The sequence below is a fragment of the Perissodus microlepis genome, chromosome 11 (genome assembly GCF_051167445.1).
Source record: "Perissodus microlepis isolate ML-2025 ecotype Zambia chromosome 11, ASM5116744v1, whole genome shotgun sequence".
Lineage (NCBI taxonomy): Eukaryota > Metazoa > Chordata > Actinopteri > Cichliformes > Cichlidae > Perissodus > Perissodus microlepis.
In genome coordinates, this window is record NC_140471.1 from 7458334 (window position 1) to 7475429 (window position 17096).

At 41.5% G+C, this 17096-nt stretch overlaps 1 protein-coding gene across 4 annotated transcripts in view; it reads right to left on the reverse strand.

Moving 5' to 3' along the window:
- Positions 1-17096, reverse strand: part of vps13b (vacuolar protein sorting 13 homolog B) — a 298568-nt gene that overhangs the window by 40028 nt on the left and 241444 nt on the right. For all 4 annotated transcript variants that reach the window (XM_084942710.1, XM_084942712.1, XM_084942711.1 and 1 more), the window contains 5 exons: positions 11562-11758; positions 9776-9957; positions 9193-9413; positions 8971-9102; positions 4049-4210 (listed from right to left, as the gene is read on the reverse strand). In XM_084942710.1, the coding sequence (XP_084798836.1) occupies positions 4049-4210; positions 8971-9102; positions 9193-9413; positions 9776-9957; positions 11562-11758 (894 nt within the window). The remainder of the gene's footprint in view (positions 1-4048; positions 4211-8970; positions 9103-9192; positions 9414-9775; positions 9958-11561; positions 11759-17096) is intronic.

The window sequence follows — 17096 nt, forward strand, 5'->3', positions numbered from 1 at the left end:
CGCACGGCCAACACAACACTGACACTCCCACACAAACACTAACACATGGAGCAACACCATACATCACAGACATACACAGACACACTAACACGCAAAGACATGCATTCAGAGACACTCTACTGTAGAAGCCTGCTCATGGAGTAAATCACAATTTATTCAAATAGGGAATATTCCTTGTAGGCACTTAAAAAGTCCTTCTCAAATCCAGGGGGCTTTTTACGCCCCTCTCCCTGCTAACCACACTAACCACAGGGATTTCCATCAGCCAGGCTGTATCCTGTAACGAGCAGCCAGATATTTCAACCATCCACACCACACGCCAGAGCCTTGAAAAACAGCAGGGTGGGGATGGTGAGTGTGTTTGTGCGAAATATAAACCGTATGTAATTAGAGAAAGATTGTGTAGTTGTATGCATGACCATCCTGAAGGTTTTTAACAGATGTATTAATTTAACTGTATGTGTTCCTTTATCTGTTTCTCTCTCTATTACATGACACGCAGAACATAATGGTACACTGCATATAAAAATTAGGGAAATTATGTGTTTATAAACATTTTCGCATTGGCCGGGAAATGCTGGGGTGTGAAGGCATGCTAAGCTTGAAAGGGAGAGACTATACTGAGAGGCCTGACAGACTCCAGGCCTTAGGAAACATTTTATTACAGTGTGTATGTATGTGTGAGTCTGAGTGTCCACACATGGGTATGAATTTGCTCAAGTGTTAGGCGAGAGCGGGCTCTAAGGACGTGACTGCCTCAATCGACCCTTTTAATAAGTCTCATGGTTATGAATGACAGGAGAGATGGGGTGGTAGAGAAAGTGGAAGGGAGAGAAACAGAGGAGCAGTGAGAGGGAGTGTGACCTGAGCTTAGGTTCATGTTTCACTACGAAAACACACTACTTTAGTGCTCTTCGGAGAAAAGCGAGATACTCGAAGGTATGACAACACCGTATGAAGTGTACATTGGTTAGATGGCTCAAGATTACACACATTAAACACCTCTCATTCGTACAGGAACAATATAAAGGAGATTGCGGCACTTTAAATATGCCTCACTGTCTGAGTTCAAGCTGAAACAACAGCCTGTCTAATTATATAAATGGCCTTATTCCATCTCTGACTCTTTCTATATGTATGAACTGGAGACAGGAAGGGAAGACTTCAGGTGCAGCAATGTACTCATGATAAATAGGGTTGCTTGTGCATCATCAACAGACAGAAAAGCAAAAGAGAAATGGGAAAGGTGGGAGGAACAGAACAGATAGTGAGCAGACATGTTTCTGGCGGTGCTGCCATTGTAGAGGAGTGTTGAGAGCATGGCTCATCTTTTGCCCCTGCTTCCATTTTTCCATGTCCTCTTGTTTTTCTCAAGTAGTGCTGTGCAATATCCCCTCTGACAACTCTGTGCTACTCTCTTTTTGAATTTTTCATATTTCCCAGGTGATCACTTCCACAATCTTTTTCCCTACCCATCCTCCTCTTTTCAAGAAGACGTCATGTCTCGTGTGTTCTCAGGGGAGCTCGAGAGAGGAACAGGCATAGATTACTTTACAAAAGCATATTAGAAGCTGTGGCTTATGAGTGTGTGGCTGCCTGGGGGACAATTCAACTGGGACACACACATCATACCAAAACCATGAGGACAGGTCAATGGCCTTGCTCACCGACATTCCCCTGGCCTCCCAGGAAAGACAATGCTGCATGTACAGATACATAAAAACTGGGATAGTAGTTTGAGGGTTGATACACTGGATTGTAAAACTAAGTAAGGGCGCGCAATGATATTGTTAGGAGACTGGACAGAGTCAAACTAGACAGAAAGATGTGACCATGGATAATGTCAGCAAACTGAGTGGAACACAAAAGCAACTGTATGGACCAAATAGAAAGGAAGTGGAACAGCCACAAAACTGAAAAGTGCCAAGCCTTCATGAGTAGTTCCCTTCCAGAATCAACCATATCGACAACACCTACTGGGATGAGATGGAAACTAAAAGGACAAAGTTGCCTTCTGGCCAGTCACAGGACAGACAGGGAGTCAGCACCAGGACCAACGAGCTTAGCCAGTATGGATGTGAACATCAGAACAGATGACTAACTTCAGGAGAAAAGGAAAGGGACAAGTACTAGTTGTACATTTGGGATGAGAACGGCACAATGTCTAAGTGAGACCTACAAACAGTGTAGGAGCCAGAGACTGTGCAGGTATACTGATCTCATACAGGAATAAAGAGAGACCAGGACTGAGCCAGCAACAAGGGAATGATTGCTAACCTATGGCCCAGGTTGTGAGGCCTGGAATGGATTTTGGGTTGTGTTTGGTGGGTCCTTGCAGAGCATGGAAAGAAGAGACACAGAACTATGCATAGCATTAAAGTATAACCAGTATGAGTGAGGTAATTGTACCGTGGCTCCCAAGCTGCAAAGTGCTAATGGATATAATTTGAAAAGTTACAGCAACAGAACATGGTGATGACAGCGCATGAAAAAGTGGAGTGGAACTGATGTATAGCGTGGTTATTTAAAGTTAAATCAAAGTGATACGCTGTGCCTCAATGCTGAGCAGGGTTAGAGTATTCGTCAGCGTGGGGGAGGGTTAGGGGATGAATGAGAGAGGATTTGGTGGTAGGATGTTATAGCTAAACAATTTCCACATAGGATTAGTATACATATACAATAACAGTAAAACTGGACACAGTTAAATGGGATACGCAGACAAGAGGACAGAAGATCTTGAGTTGAAGTCACGAGCAGACTGACAGATAGAGGAAAACTAGAAGATGATGGTTTGTGATGGTCAGAGTCGTTTTAGACGCTCCACGGCATCGTGGGACTTAAGCAAAACAGCAAAACCACTTACATCTCAGCCTGGAAACTGATTTGTAATAGTGAAAAAAACCCACTTCCAAGTAACCATTAAAGAAATACAACCCTTTTCCTTATCAGTGTCACTATTATTATAACCCCAAAATGTAATTAGGAGTGTTTGCTACAATTTGCTGAGGCGGACACATTGGCAAGCTTTTTATCGTCAAGCTCAAAGTTAGCTGAGTGTTTTTGGCAAAGCTGCACTATTTCTTATTTATCTAGTTTCACAAATCATGTTCATCTTGAGAACACATATTTCATATACCACAAACACATGATGGAATAACACATGACAGAACTATCTTGGAATCACATTCTTCATCTATGATGACATTTGGCCCATTCGGACAATTCTTCATCCAAAATATCCTTGAAAATACCGAGGTCATTTTGACTCACTGCAGGAATTAAATGTGGTGTTCACTGTGCTGATATGCCAGATTGCCACTCACGCACTGCGTGTGTGTGTGTGCGTCTGTAAGCAAGAGTGAGGTAAGAGCACAGATTAACCATGGCCGATGATTAATACAACTTGACTTACTGACTTACTGCGAGCAATTATGGCCATGTCTTTTCTCAAGCTTGACTTTCTCACACTCGCTGTGGAACGCATGGGGGTCCTGAAACATGTGTGCACCAAACACACACATATGCCACAGATCGCCAGCCCACCCTCCACTCAACCTCAAAACCACAAAGGGTTAAATATAATCAATCTTCTTTAACAATGCTGTCAGGGCACTGTCTGAGAACACTGACAGAAACACACAGATACCCGCTGCACAATGATGTGTCTGGTGTGTGTGTATACACACCTCTTACAACTTTTGCACAGAAATTGTGTGTGAGCCATTCTTTTTACACATATGTACTGTATTGTATGTATGCAGTATGTGTGTATTCAGGTGTCCATTTATATAAGGTTCAGAGTGTGTGTGTGTGCTCACTGTTTCCATAATTCTGCACAATGTTAACGCTCTGCGTTCCAAAGTAAATATCTTAATCATGTGTTCCTGTCTTTTATGACGACTGGTGATATCCAAAAGATTTGTGTGCAGGACCATGCATGTGTGCATGGCTCTATTCAAAATAAACCAAAACAAGTCTGTCGGTCATCTGACATTTCATTAAGTATGGGCTATGTATGCTTGCTCGGGTGTGCGTGTGCGCATGTTACCTGAGGGGATTTGTGGGACCTCCAGCTGTACTGGTGGCTATGGAGGCTGGCCAGGAGAACGTTCTCATCAGTGTCCACCTGACCAAAGCGCAGTGTCTCATGCGTATCATTACAAATAACATAGTGGCTGTAGAGCAGCTCCTCAGCCTCTGCGTTTCCATTCTGGCAGAAAAAAGAGAGAGATGAGCGGATGAGGTGGGAAGACAAAGAAGAAAGGAGAATGAACAGGAAGGACATTAAAAAAATGCAGAATGAAGTTTGCATTTGTTGTGGGTGTCAAAACATATACATGTGTCAACAATGCATGTATTTATAGACTTAACAATGAAGAAGGAAATTAGTGATATTATCAGAGGAGACAACAACATTTTAAATGGGGAGTGGTTCATCATAGCCTGACAGGTATTCCAGCTGGACCAATCTGACCTCTGACCTCTCCAGGAGGCCCGTCACTTTATCAATCCCTTAAATTTTTAAAAATCCTTTTTTGAACAGCTAAATGTTGCCAGTTTGCACCTCCTGGAAACTAAGTGGGCTGCTGAGTAGGCATTCCTGTTAGTAAGTATCATCCCTATACTGTGTGTGTGTTGGAGGAAACAATATGATGGAGTCTGGCCCACCTACAACACTGAGTCAACCGCACAGAAATTCTTGCGAGTCATACAGGGATGCTGTCCACTCATACGTCACCTTGCATGCAAGAAGGGAGAGCTCACTGCCTGCTATTGAAAACAATGGTTTAACCAAGAGAGAGAGAGAGAGAGAGTGGGGTGTTTCTCCTGCATTCAGGAATTCAAGCACATTCAAAACAGCACAAACTATGGCTCTGAGCTGGATAGGGAACGCTTGGGTGCAAGGGTAAGCTTTACTTGAGTTCTTTCCAAAGGCTCTTAGGGCTCTGATGGGATCTCTTCTGCACACTCCTGCTTGATTCTTGACGCACATGAATGTAGTTCAGACAACTTCTCAATAACTCCTCAAGTACCCCAACAAAGAGGGACCTCAGCCTGCTGTATACTTTTAAATGGCTTGGGGGTGGGTGGGGGGGGAGAGTGATGGTTGATGGTTAAAAGAGGCTGGCAGTAAAATCTCAGAGTTTCACTGCCAAGCACGTTCAGGGTCCTGGGGTTGTTGATGCTATTGAAAACGGATGGGAAAGTTTACACCATTAAAAGAACACTTGATGATAGATGTGTGTGTGAGAGAGGTAGAGAGAGCAAAATATAGATGGGACAGCTGCAGCAGTGGCTTTAAATCCATTTCCAGTTTTATAGTGGAACACTATCTGTGCTCCCTTTCCAATGTGACACTGCGATTTACAAACTTCCTGCTGCCATCTTAAGATGCCATTGCTAAGCCCGCTCTTTGAAGGTATCGTCTTTCTCTTCTGATTCACAAGGCAACGCGATACAGACATCAGAAAAGCTTCCTCCGGTAATCATATTCACTCGCTGACTGTCTCCGAGTTAAACGGACAAATATAAAGACAAAGATATTTAAACAGTCAACACGTATATCTTGTTAAAAAGCACAAGATGACAGCTTTTTCAAACATCGTCGACAGTATCAAAGGATCCAGTTTCCATAATCCACCCAGATACAATGACCTAGCTTTCGCAGAGCCTAACCCGGATCTGCACTGCACAATGGCTTACATATAAATAACAAGGTAACAATAAAATGTCTGGAAAACAGATTGTAAATAACGACACCCATTTAAAAGAAACACTCATGAAACAAGACACCTTTGAGGTGATAATGAAACCTGTAAAATGAACATAATGAAACACTTATCAGTTCTAAAATCACCAATATATTTCTGTACACATGACCAGAGCCTAAGAACCAGTAACATGATCTCTGAATCGTTTTCTTTCCGGCTACAAAGACAAGAAGAGAATCGTTCAAATATGGGAAGAACCCCCCCAAAAAAATGAACAGGGGGAAAATTCCTGTTGTTGTCTCAATTCCACATGTAACAGTCTGTGAATGTTCTGTGAGAAAGCAGAGTGTGTAAATACTACTGGGCTTTTGTGTGGCTTTCCACCAAAGCCACTTCCCTGGGGTTAGGGTCTGAGGGTTAGGGCAGAGCAAAGTCTCATGGTGGGGCTGGGGGCTGAGAATTGAAAATAGAGGGCCATGGGGCCTGAGGTTAGAGCGGTGGGGTGCTGAGGTTTGGGGCACATGGGACTACTGAGTGCAAAGACAAGAGGCAGAAATATGAAGAAAGATAATAAAAAAATCATGTTTTCCTCATCTTTGGTTCCAAGCAACCAAAAGACTCCAGTACACCTCAGTCTCTTATCTCTTTTATATTAAGACAAAACTCAGTGAAGGCTCAGCGGATGTTAGAGCCAACAGCAGCTCGGTTGGGGGGGACGAAAGTAAGCCTGCTTACTTGGGGACATGCATTACAACAGCCATAACATACATTCATGTTGATATTAATGAGACGCTATTTGGCCTGTGGACTTGCGATTGCCAGAAATCCTTTGTGATGTTATTATGGAAACAAGAGCACTTCATTTACCATGACTACAACTGTGTATTATTACCGACTATTGCTAAATGAGTGAAAATCACAAACATATACTACACTCGAGTGCTATGCATCTGGAAGTACTCCAGCTGTTCTGGTTGCGGTGGTCTCCTATGACCACGTCTGGGTTATGAGGTTTCAATTGTAGCTGAAGAATCTTCTCTATGTTTCGATGCTAACCCTGCAGGCCACATCACAACAGGCCTGCCTGCCAGCCTTGACACAAGGAAACATGAAAATCACTGAAACAATTACACACATTAGGATACCTCCTTCTTCTGTAGAAGGACAGACACTCTTAATATTTCTGACTCTTCCTGATTACACTTTAGCTTGGCTCACGTTTTTCCATACATGGACAATATGGGCAAAGAGAATTTCTATCAAATCAAATCTTATGTTATCTTAAAGAATCTTTCCCTACAGTGCAGGATTTCACCAGTCAGAGGGTTAATTGCACCCATAAATGGTTCTGTCATCAAATACAAGACTTTGTTTCACTGGAAACCCCAAAAATGGAAACAATGCTCCATTATCAAGGAAGTTTTCAAATCTTCTGAAGTGGACAAGAACTTTTTTTTTCAAGAATCTGCCTTTCAAACTTGACCTCTGTCTACCCCCTTACTCCAGAACTACTGTAGTCACATGCAGCACATTTGCCTTATAATTACAGTGTTTTTCCCTTGTGTTCAGCAAAGTGGTGAAGGGTAGAGGTAGTTAAAAGGTTCTGTAGAAGTTACAAGGCTGCTGCTGTGTAGACCAATAAAGACAGCACAGCAAACTTAATCATTTAAGAATGAACGTGTAGATGCAGAGTTCAGTATTTGTATTTGACTAAGTCAATCTTTAAAGCCAACATTTATCTGAGTATGCATTGTAAAGCTCGGTTTGGGGGTTTAAGTCGCTGAGCCAAGATAGCATTCACACAGTCAGTATCAAATGAGGTGCGCCTGAGATCATAAGACCGACTAATAACCCAAGTAATCACGCTTGGCATGTTGGGTAAAGCCCACCACGGATACCAACATGTCTGTAACACTCCAGTAAAGCTGCAATATGACCTTTCATTCTAATAAGACTAATGCTCTCAAGTCTTGTTTATGACTAAAATACTCAGCAGAAATAGGGAACATTAACTAGCTTGTGTTAAATGATGCGATCATGAAGCCATGGGTCAAATATGACCAATAACCTAACACAGTCGGTTAAGCGCTTTCGATGAGTCAATGATGCCCCTGAGTGAAAACAAAGGTATTAAAACTGCTACACAGAACAATCATTTAATATTATGTTTTCTATATAGCATGCCTAATTTTATTTTATGCAGGTAAAAAAAAAACCACAGCTGTTCCTAGGAAAACAAGAACTATTATTTCTTTCACCTGGCAGTGAGTTTTTGCATGCATGTAAAACTATGAGAGTGCCTCATGTCTCCAGAGACCAGTATATGAGTCAGCACAGCGAAGCTGAGCAGAGCAATGATAGAACATACAAAGCCAGGGAAACCAGCATGTGTGTGTGTGGGTTTGTGTGCGTGTGGAATAGACAAGTGGGTGGAGGACTAGGGCCAGATGAAGTCTTGGCAGGTGTCACCACTCAAGTTTTACCATGTTTTAATGGGCATCACTTCACACACAAATATCCTGGCTACCAGAGGCAGTGCTGAGAGCTGGGAACTGAGAGATGACGAGGACCATAGAAGCACTAGAAGCCCAAGAACAGACACACTTAGTCAGAGTTTACACCAAACAGAAAGGCAGTTCCATCCTGCAAATTTTATTACCACTGGCATCCAACCAAAACCATTCTCATGAAATCTACTTCGTTATTAGTTTGTTTAGCTGATACTCCATCTGGGACAAAGGCATAGTTTCTAAATGTACATGCATTTTCTAGAATTTCCTCTACAGACTGACTAGTCCCTGGCTCTAAATCAAATAACCCTACACTAATGTTAGAATCAAACATCAGGGGAAATCCCTTGTTAATGTAAATGTCTGAATGCACCAAACTGCTTAAATACACAAGTGAAAAAATCATCCTCCAACATGTTCTAACCAAAGCCATCATATCACTAATCCTTTGGTCGCAGCCACTTCCTCTTGCAGTGGTGAAATTTTGGCTATAAAAATTTCCCATAAGAAAATGTAACCTCTTTTGCGTTCAACATTAGCTTCAAGTACAATAGACGAGACACTGAATGATAACTTCTGCTTTAAGAACCCTCAGAATTACACAATATTTTTAATCACCAAAAGCAATATCAGTAATCTATAATCGACAATTAAGCTGACTTTTTAATTAATTCTTATTTTATTCTTTGGAATATGTCTGTTATGCAGCTGAAATATCTGGTGTAGTATATGAGGAGTGTTGCAGTTACCTGTTGCCAGCTGTGCAGGGCAGTGTCGACAGTGTGGATGGCATACTGGCTGACATTAAGTGCCACTGGATCCACAAACACATTCACATCAAAAGAGGTGTTTTGGGGGCAACAGGTTGCTGTAGCCTGGCCCTGAAATACAAATGAAAACAAATGAATATCAACGTTTGGGAAAAAAACTTTTGTAAAGACAGAAGAACTATGTAAAAAGCTGAGCTCAACCTGTAATAGACATGGCTGTAGAAGCTGAAGGTGTGTTAAGTTTCGGTACTCCAACAGCTTGCAATCTAGCTGAGAGGAGAAACTGAACTCCTGACAATGACGTGGTCCGTAGCTCCACTGTCGCAAGAAGACTCGTGGCTGCCGAGCACCTATCCCCGTGAACTCTTGCTCTTGAGGTAACTTCCGGTCTGGCAGGAAGGGATGAAGCTGTCGAGATGGAGCTGGAGGAATGAGAGACATCATTTTTTTTTACTTAATATACTGAAAAAAGTAACAAAGATTAAACACAAAATGGATTAATGTAAATTAAATCCACATGTGAACAGATGTGAGTTTTAAACAAGAGGTCAATTAATTCCATTAAGAAAAAGGACACTTAAGCTGTCAATCAAACTGAGGGCTGCTGAGGTAACAGATGATATCTGAGTGTACTTTACTGCTACCATGAGAGATCAAACACAGAACAAGAAAAGGTAGAGTTTTTTGGAAGTCAACTTCTCGAACACCTAGGTAATCCCTCTTACTAAACCCAATATACTTCAGACTTGGAAGAGATTTTGTTTTGATATATTACAAATCTTACCTGTACCCAGCTGTTCTAGGTGATGACAGAGGTGAACTTCCAGGTGTGCTAGTTGCAGGCACACACCCAGGGACGGGACGAACCAGGGTGCAAAACACGAGTCCACTCGGGTACAGGCTGCCAGTGCAATCGGAGAGACCAGCTGATCGCAGGGTAACTGGGACCCACACTCACTATCCGAACTGGAAGGGAAATGTTGATAGAGAAAGCCGACAATATTTACAAACGATCATTAAAGAGACTGCAATAAATGAGGAAAATTTTAAACTGACAGCGCCCTGTGAATATAAAATGATTCCATACGGAAATAATACAGAGAAAAATATCCTAATATATGACTGGGATTCAGTACTTGACAGTTTTAAAGAAAACAGTAAATGATTTTCTATCAAACTTTGTTTTTTTTAAATAACAAAAGCCGAGCTGTGAAATAATGGTCACAAAAAAAAAAAAAAAAAGGAAAATCAATGGACTTATTAAAATAATCTGATTCTTATTAAGAGTGGAATGCTTTAGTGTTCGTGTACAAATTGTGTGACATCCATCTCAGGAAGCACACTGAGACCAGCCATACAGTTACTGAGAATTCAAAAAAAAGAAATGAAATAAGGTGAAATGTGAAAGAGCTTCCTCGCTGTTAGGAACATTATTACACATGCAGTTTCCAGGAGAAGCCCTCCGTGGACATTAATTGCATGTCATGGTTGATGATGTTGAATGGAAGGTAATTGAAGTGAATGACCATTTGCTCTGTAATTTGCTGCTACCATGATCCACCATAAAAACTCCAGCAGGAAACGCTCAAGACCTGAAAAATGCTGGTGCAAGCAGAGTACTCCTTAAAAAGATAAGCATCATATGTTGACAATTTTCATTACTTCCAGTTGGCAGGGCAGCCAAGTTATTTTTCTGGTGGAAACTAAAGTAAGGCAGATGAAACGAGTGAGTAAGGAAAGGGGGATCAATTTTGATCAAAAAAGACAAATAATTTAAACATAAAGGAAATGTAGTGTTCGGAATATGATTGTAATGAAATACAGATGTATATTTTGCTTTACACAGTAAAGGTCCTGAAGATTTTTTCTGTTGCTTTTCTTACATGTTTTCTTATTCCTTCCTCTCTGTTTTTCTCGAGCTCTCTAAGCCACACAGAATGTGGGCTCGGCAACGCTCTTCCGCTAAAAGTTCCCTAAATCCCAGATGGAAGTAAATAAGGGGAGAGAAAAAGAAAAAAAGATTAAAAGAAGATGAGGAAGGAAAGAAAAAAGAACAAAAAGAAAAATCGATGAAGGTCGGAAGATGTAACAGTAATGAAAAGAGGAAGCGGTGGCAGGGAGTAAAAGCACGCTCTTTGGGGTGCTATAGTATCTTGCAAGCCTCGTCCAACTCATCCCATCCTAGCTCAACCCTGCCCAGCACAGGCCAGGCCAGGCCTAAGAACTTATGAGCCAAAGGGGGCCTGACTACTCTCGCTTCCCGTGAGCTTCCCCTCGATTAGATACACTCAAGGTAAGCAGGAAGGAATCCGGATGGGCCCTGACAGGCACTTGGTGTGCTGGGAAATCTCATTAGGCCGATCTGAACGCCTTCCAAGCCCGCTCCCTGCTCCTGCACACCAGATGTGGGGCGAGGGATACATTCTACTTCTTTGTGCTCAGCAGCCTGGGTGCACTCTCCTTCTGTTTTTTCTCAAACAGGACGGCACACGGTCTGTAGGTTCACACACATACCAGTGTGTAGACATAAACAGGCTCTCATATGGACAGTTAAAGCAAAATTTCCTCACCTCTGTTCATCTCCTCCATCTCCATTATGATTGAGTACTATCCTCCACAGGTCTGAGGCCACCAGCTCCTTCTGCTGGTTGGTGAGGCTGAGGCTGGGCAACTGCAGCTGGCAGGCACAGCTCTCTGATAGGCTGAACTCCCGATATGGAACAAAGGTTTGCTGGAGCTCATCCCAGTACTCTAGACTGCATGGTACCTGAAAGCAAAGTAAGTAAAAAATATAGTAAATATATGTAATTATATATATATGTGTGTGAGTGTGTGTGTGTATATCGTAGCGCTTGTAGAAATTGAGATTTCTGGAACTTTCTGGACTCTTTAATCATTCTTTGCTTCCTGTTGCCCCCATACAGCCAGCCTGTATGTACTACTCACAAATTAAAACTATCGCAGGTAGTTCAGAGCTTTGACAAAACTGTGAGGAAACACATTTCACAATGACATCATGAGGACCTATATAACCAACAAGGCTTTTTCGAAACCCTCTGGGTTTCCTTATAGCATTACAGTTATACTGAGCAATTTTCTGTTAAAAATACTAACTTAATTTCTTATTGTGGCTATTGAATTTGGGTACACAATCAAGTGAGACCTCGTTATATATACTTTTTTCCATTGCAGATGAATGCCACAGATTCCTCTCTTAAACAGTTGCTTTTGATCCATTTAATAAAAGCATTTAACTAACTAATCCTCCATTTGGCCTCCTCTTGAGAATGACACTTAAAACTTGAGTTTAGGTGTTCAATTGTTTTGAGAGCCATCTCAGGGAGCCAGGATATTCAATTCAATCCAATTTTATTTATACAGTGCCAGATCACAATACCAGTCGCCTCAAGGTGCGTTATATTGTAAGGTAGACCCTTCAATAATACATACAGAGAAAAACAGTCATATGACCCCCTATGAGCAAGCACTTTGGTGACAGTGGGAAGGGAAAACTCCCTTTCAACAGGAAGAAACCTCTGGCAGAACCAGGCTCAGAGAGGGGCGGTCATTTGCCAGGACCAGTTGGGGTGAGAGAAGGAAGACGGGACAAAAGACATGCTGTGGAAGAGACCCAGAGATTATGACTGAGGGTTAACAGTTTCAGCTGGGGTTTTTTAATCTCTTGGTATTTGTTAAGCATTACACAGTTGGCTCCTAAATCCCTTCACACACTAGCTGTTTTAACTAATTAACCCGCCCAGACTTAAACTAATTAACCATTTGCTGTGAGATAACAGGTAATATTTCTGTTCTGTGGATCCCCTAGCTGCGCATTAAGCTACAATGGTAGTCTAATCATTAACCATTGATTCTTTACTGACCCTTAAAAGACATGGGGAATCCCCATCTCAGAGAACAAATGAGCAAGTGATTTCTTTTATGGCATGTGCATTTCAACCTTGAATTTTACTCACGTCAGACACAACCGATCTTTAATCTCTCGTCTAGTTGGAAAAAATGACAGCGCTTTGACCACAGACCACCAACACAGCAAGCTGACAACTCATCTCCATAACAACATTTCATGACCACAGCATAACTAAACACCCAGCAACAGCATGCTGCAAGACGGCCATTAGCATTGAAGTCCTGGAGCCGTTTCTCACACTGAATAACAATCAGTTTTTGAGTGTTTTCACATTGAGTATCATTGATGTGATGACTGGTAGGGCTCCATTCATTCCTCTCACACTGTACCAAAATTAACATAAAGGTGTCTGGTACCCTCAGCGAAACCAAGCACCTGCAGATATTGGCTACTGATGGATCAGTAGTGGCAGCGCACTGAACGTGAACACAACTGAGGAATGCGTGTGTATGCTTTGGGTGCATTAGTACTGTCGGTGTGCATATGTCACATATGACAGTCCACTTGTTTACCGGAGGCATGAAACTCCTGAGACAATTACCAAACTCCTGGAACTGTCAGCAAGTTTGTGTGTGTCAGAAACCTTGTGCTCACAAAATGTGTGCATGCATCCATATATTCATGTGCAGGGCTGTACTGTTACAGAGGAATGGATGAGGTAACTGTAGCTTACATCATATAATCAATGTCACACAGGTTTTCCTGGAATCAACTTCTCATAATTGCACCTGACAGAGTTGTGCACCCGCAACCCCCAACGCTGAGCCACTGGAGCGGAAACTCGCTGAATCTCCACTGAGAATTCCCTGAAATGCATTGCTAAAACACCAGGCGTGCTTTTTTTTCACCTGTGATATTTTATACACATGACGGCATGCAGAAAGGGATATATGAGGTGTATATATATGGTACAGTAGAATACATTTGCATGGTTGAATGTACGTCATGTTCCCCTTCACTTGTGGTGCAACTTTGGAGGAACGTTGAGATGCAATCGATAACCAAATCCAAAAATGTCAGAATGACGGAAAGAGGAAAAAAGGAGTTTTCTTAATGTGTAAGTTGAACATCTGGCACTTGCTTTCAGGAGGAGAAGGCACCTATGTATAATTCAAATGGATTGTGTATATGTGTTCAAGAAGAAAACGATGTATAATTGTACATATGAAAGAGAATATGCATGTATACGTATGTGTATACACAGGTGTGCGTATGTATGTGAGCGTATCATACAGTCTGGGCAGTGTCAGTTTCCGCTGCCTGATTGTGTGTGTATCTTATCTGATAAACAACATGTAACCCTGAATAGCTGACATTCCCTTGGCTGCATGGGTCGAGATTGTGTTTTCCACAAGAACTCGACAGAGTAGGCCTGGCACCACGACCGCGGGCAAAACATAAGCCAAAAAACGATCTGCTATCCTAAATTCCAACTTAATGTTCCATTTTGGGTTTGCTTTAAATCCGTGAGAAGCTACGGTACTGTGCAAAAGTCTTGAGTCACCCCTCATTTCTTTATATTTTGCTTCCAAGAAACCGCACTTTCTTGTAGTTATTCAAGATGATCTTGAGAAATGGTTCTTTAGTCTTTCCGAGAGACCCGCAAAGTTTGTCTTTGTCCATTTTCTGCTTTTTAAATCATTTTTAGTCCAGTCCTTATACAGTACCTGACCTTTTATTTTGGGTTGAGACATTTAAGATTGACCCATGAATCACTTAATGATTAAAAGAAAAAGGCAACTAACTCAAATGATGAATCAGTAACAGAAAACTTATCGAGACCATTTTAAATTGTATTTAGGCACTTGTTTGTTTGTTTTTTATTGCAAAAACACATAATTTGTTTGCATTTCTTTAGTTCAATCTATGAAAAATTCTAAAGATAACAAAGTTTGACAGAAATAAAATAATACCACCAATAAGATGAGTGTTGGTAGCTGGAAACTTGGTATATATTCATGGCACATGGTGTGCAGTATGTCCTTAAAACATCTGAGGAAACTTAAGAAATAGAGGATAAGAAAAGAAGAAGAGCCAGGCCTAAGAGACTATCTACAGCAGATGAACTGTATCTAAACATCATCTTGTTAAGAAATGGGGAAAAAAAATCTAGCAAAGATCTGAAACAGGACCTGCGAGATGCGTCTGGATTTTCAGTTGATCTATAGACTGTTTGCCAAAATCTCATCAGTAATGGTCTCAGTGGAAGGGTGCAAATCCAGAGAGAAAATGCTAAGGTATGCCACAATACACAAGAGAACTGGACTGAAAATCAGTGGCAACAGGTCTGATGGAGTGATGAATCCAAATTTGAAATTTCTGAGTCAAATCATTGTCAGTATGTAAGGAGGTGGTCAGGCGAGAGGTACAACTGTGAGTGTCTACAGCCATCTGTAAAACATAGGTGGGGGATGTTGAAGGTTGTGTTAAAATTAATGGAAAAGTATCATCTGATTTTGATGTTACTGGAACGTACTCTGATTGGCATCGGTTTCACACTGCCAATGGAGTAAAAGCATACCTGGACAGAACAACACACAGTGAAACCCTATTAGTCATGGGCTGGCCTCCCTAGAGCCTGGAGCCCAATATTATTGAAGCAGTGTGGGATCATGTTGATAGAGAATGGAACAAAAGGCCGCCAACATCCAAAGACCTCTAAATATCCTTTGTGAAGCCTGGAGAACTATTCCTGAAGACTGCTTAAAGAAATGACAAGAAAACTGCCTCAGAGAGTTCAGACTGTGTGAAACAATAAACATGCTCATACCAAATATTGACTTTCAAGCTTGTTAGACCTGTATAAACTCTGCTTTTGCCTTATACAAAAAAGTGCTGTATTTCCATGTATGTCTGCAGATGTTTCAATAAGTCACTGCACCCATTTCAGATTTTCTTGGCTAAAAAGAAAGAAACGTGACTCAAGACATTTGCACAACACTACATGTTAAGCAATTTTTAAAAACTATTTACAAATGTTATATTCAGAAGTGCTGGCAGCATTGTGCATGTATGGATGATATTTCCATTCATATAATTCACCTTTGTTTCTGAGAACTCAGGACTGTTAAGGTTAACTAAAGGCAGCCAAACTAAAGCAAATACACAACATACAGAAATTAAGTCAATTTCCATCACCAACCCAGGTGTGATTGCTACAAATTCTCAAGTATGTCTGTGCAACTGAAGACTCCCTCAGCTCGCTCTGGGGCCGTGGCTGCTGACATCCACAGCCATGTCTGCCATTACTTTTATTAACAATATCAACAGAGCTATTAGGTCTTCTGTTATTTCACTGATGCCTATATGTCTAAAAATTCCACTGCTTGCTACCTCTTATCAGCCAGCAGACAAATTGAATTGACATCAGCTTGAACAAATGTTTATTCAAGAGATGTAATAAAAATTGTAATGAAAATGACTCCTGCTATGCTGTCTCAGGTGGGCTGATATATGTTAACATTAATCAGTGTGGAAAATCAGGAATAAGCCCATGCAGAGATCTTCATGCTCACTCTTTTTTTGTGTTTTTACTCTGTTCTGCCAAACTCTTATAGGGGGACTGGAGATTTTAGTGGATGAGGTGCAAAAACTCCAGATCAAATTAACCACATGGACAGTCTTTTATTTTTATAGTGCATTAGCTGTGACTAATGCAGGTCCGCTTGAGCACTGTCCTGCTACAATAATAGTTACCTTGGCTAAAATTCCACCTCGCTATTTCTGGGTAAATGTGTCGCTCTGAAGTAAAATACCCAGTTGAGTACCCTGTTTTACCTTCCAACATTTCTATTCATCGGAGAGAACGAGTGCATCGGCGGAAAGGGCGTGTCACAGATGTGAAGCTGATGGTGGACCTGTGTTTCATATAACATTAACAAAAACAAGTTATGGCTGAAGGTTGGTGGCTCATCTCAGGCTGCAGTGTTTTTATGATACCGCTCGCAGGCCAGAGGGGCCACAATGGCATAACGGAGGCCTGCTGGGACATGAAAGGCTATCCCCACAACGCCATGCACGCAACAGCAGTGGAGCAGATGGTGTGATTTTTTTTAATAAAGTCAGAGTAATTTGGGCAACTTCCTTCAACAGAGAGTGGATGATCACAGTAACACAATTGCATATTGTGAAAAGTCGGCATGGACAAAAGGCAATTGAATGAGACAAGACTCTGTTA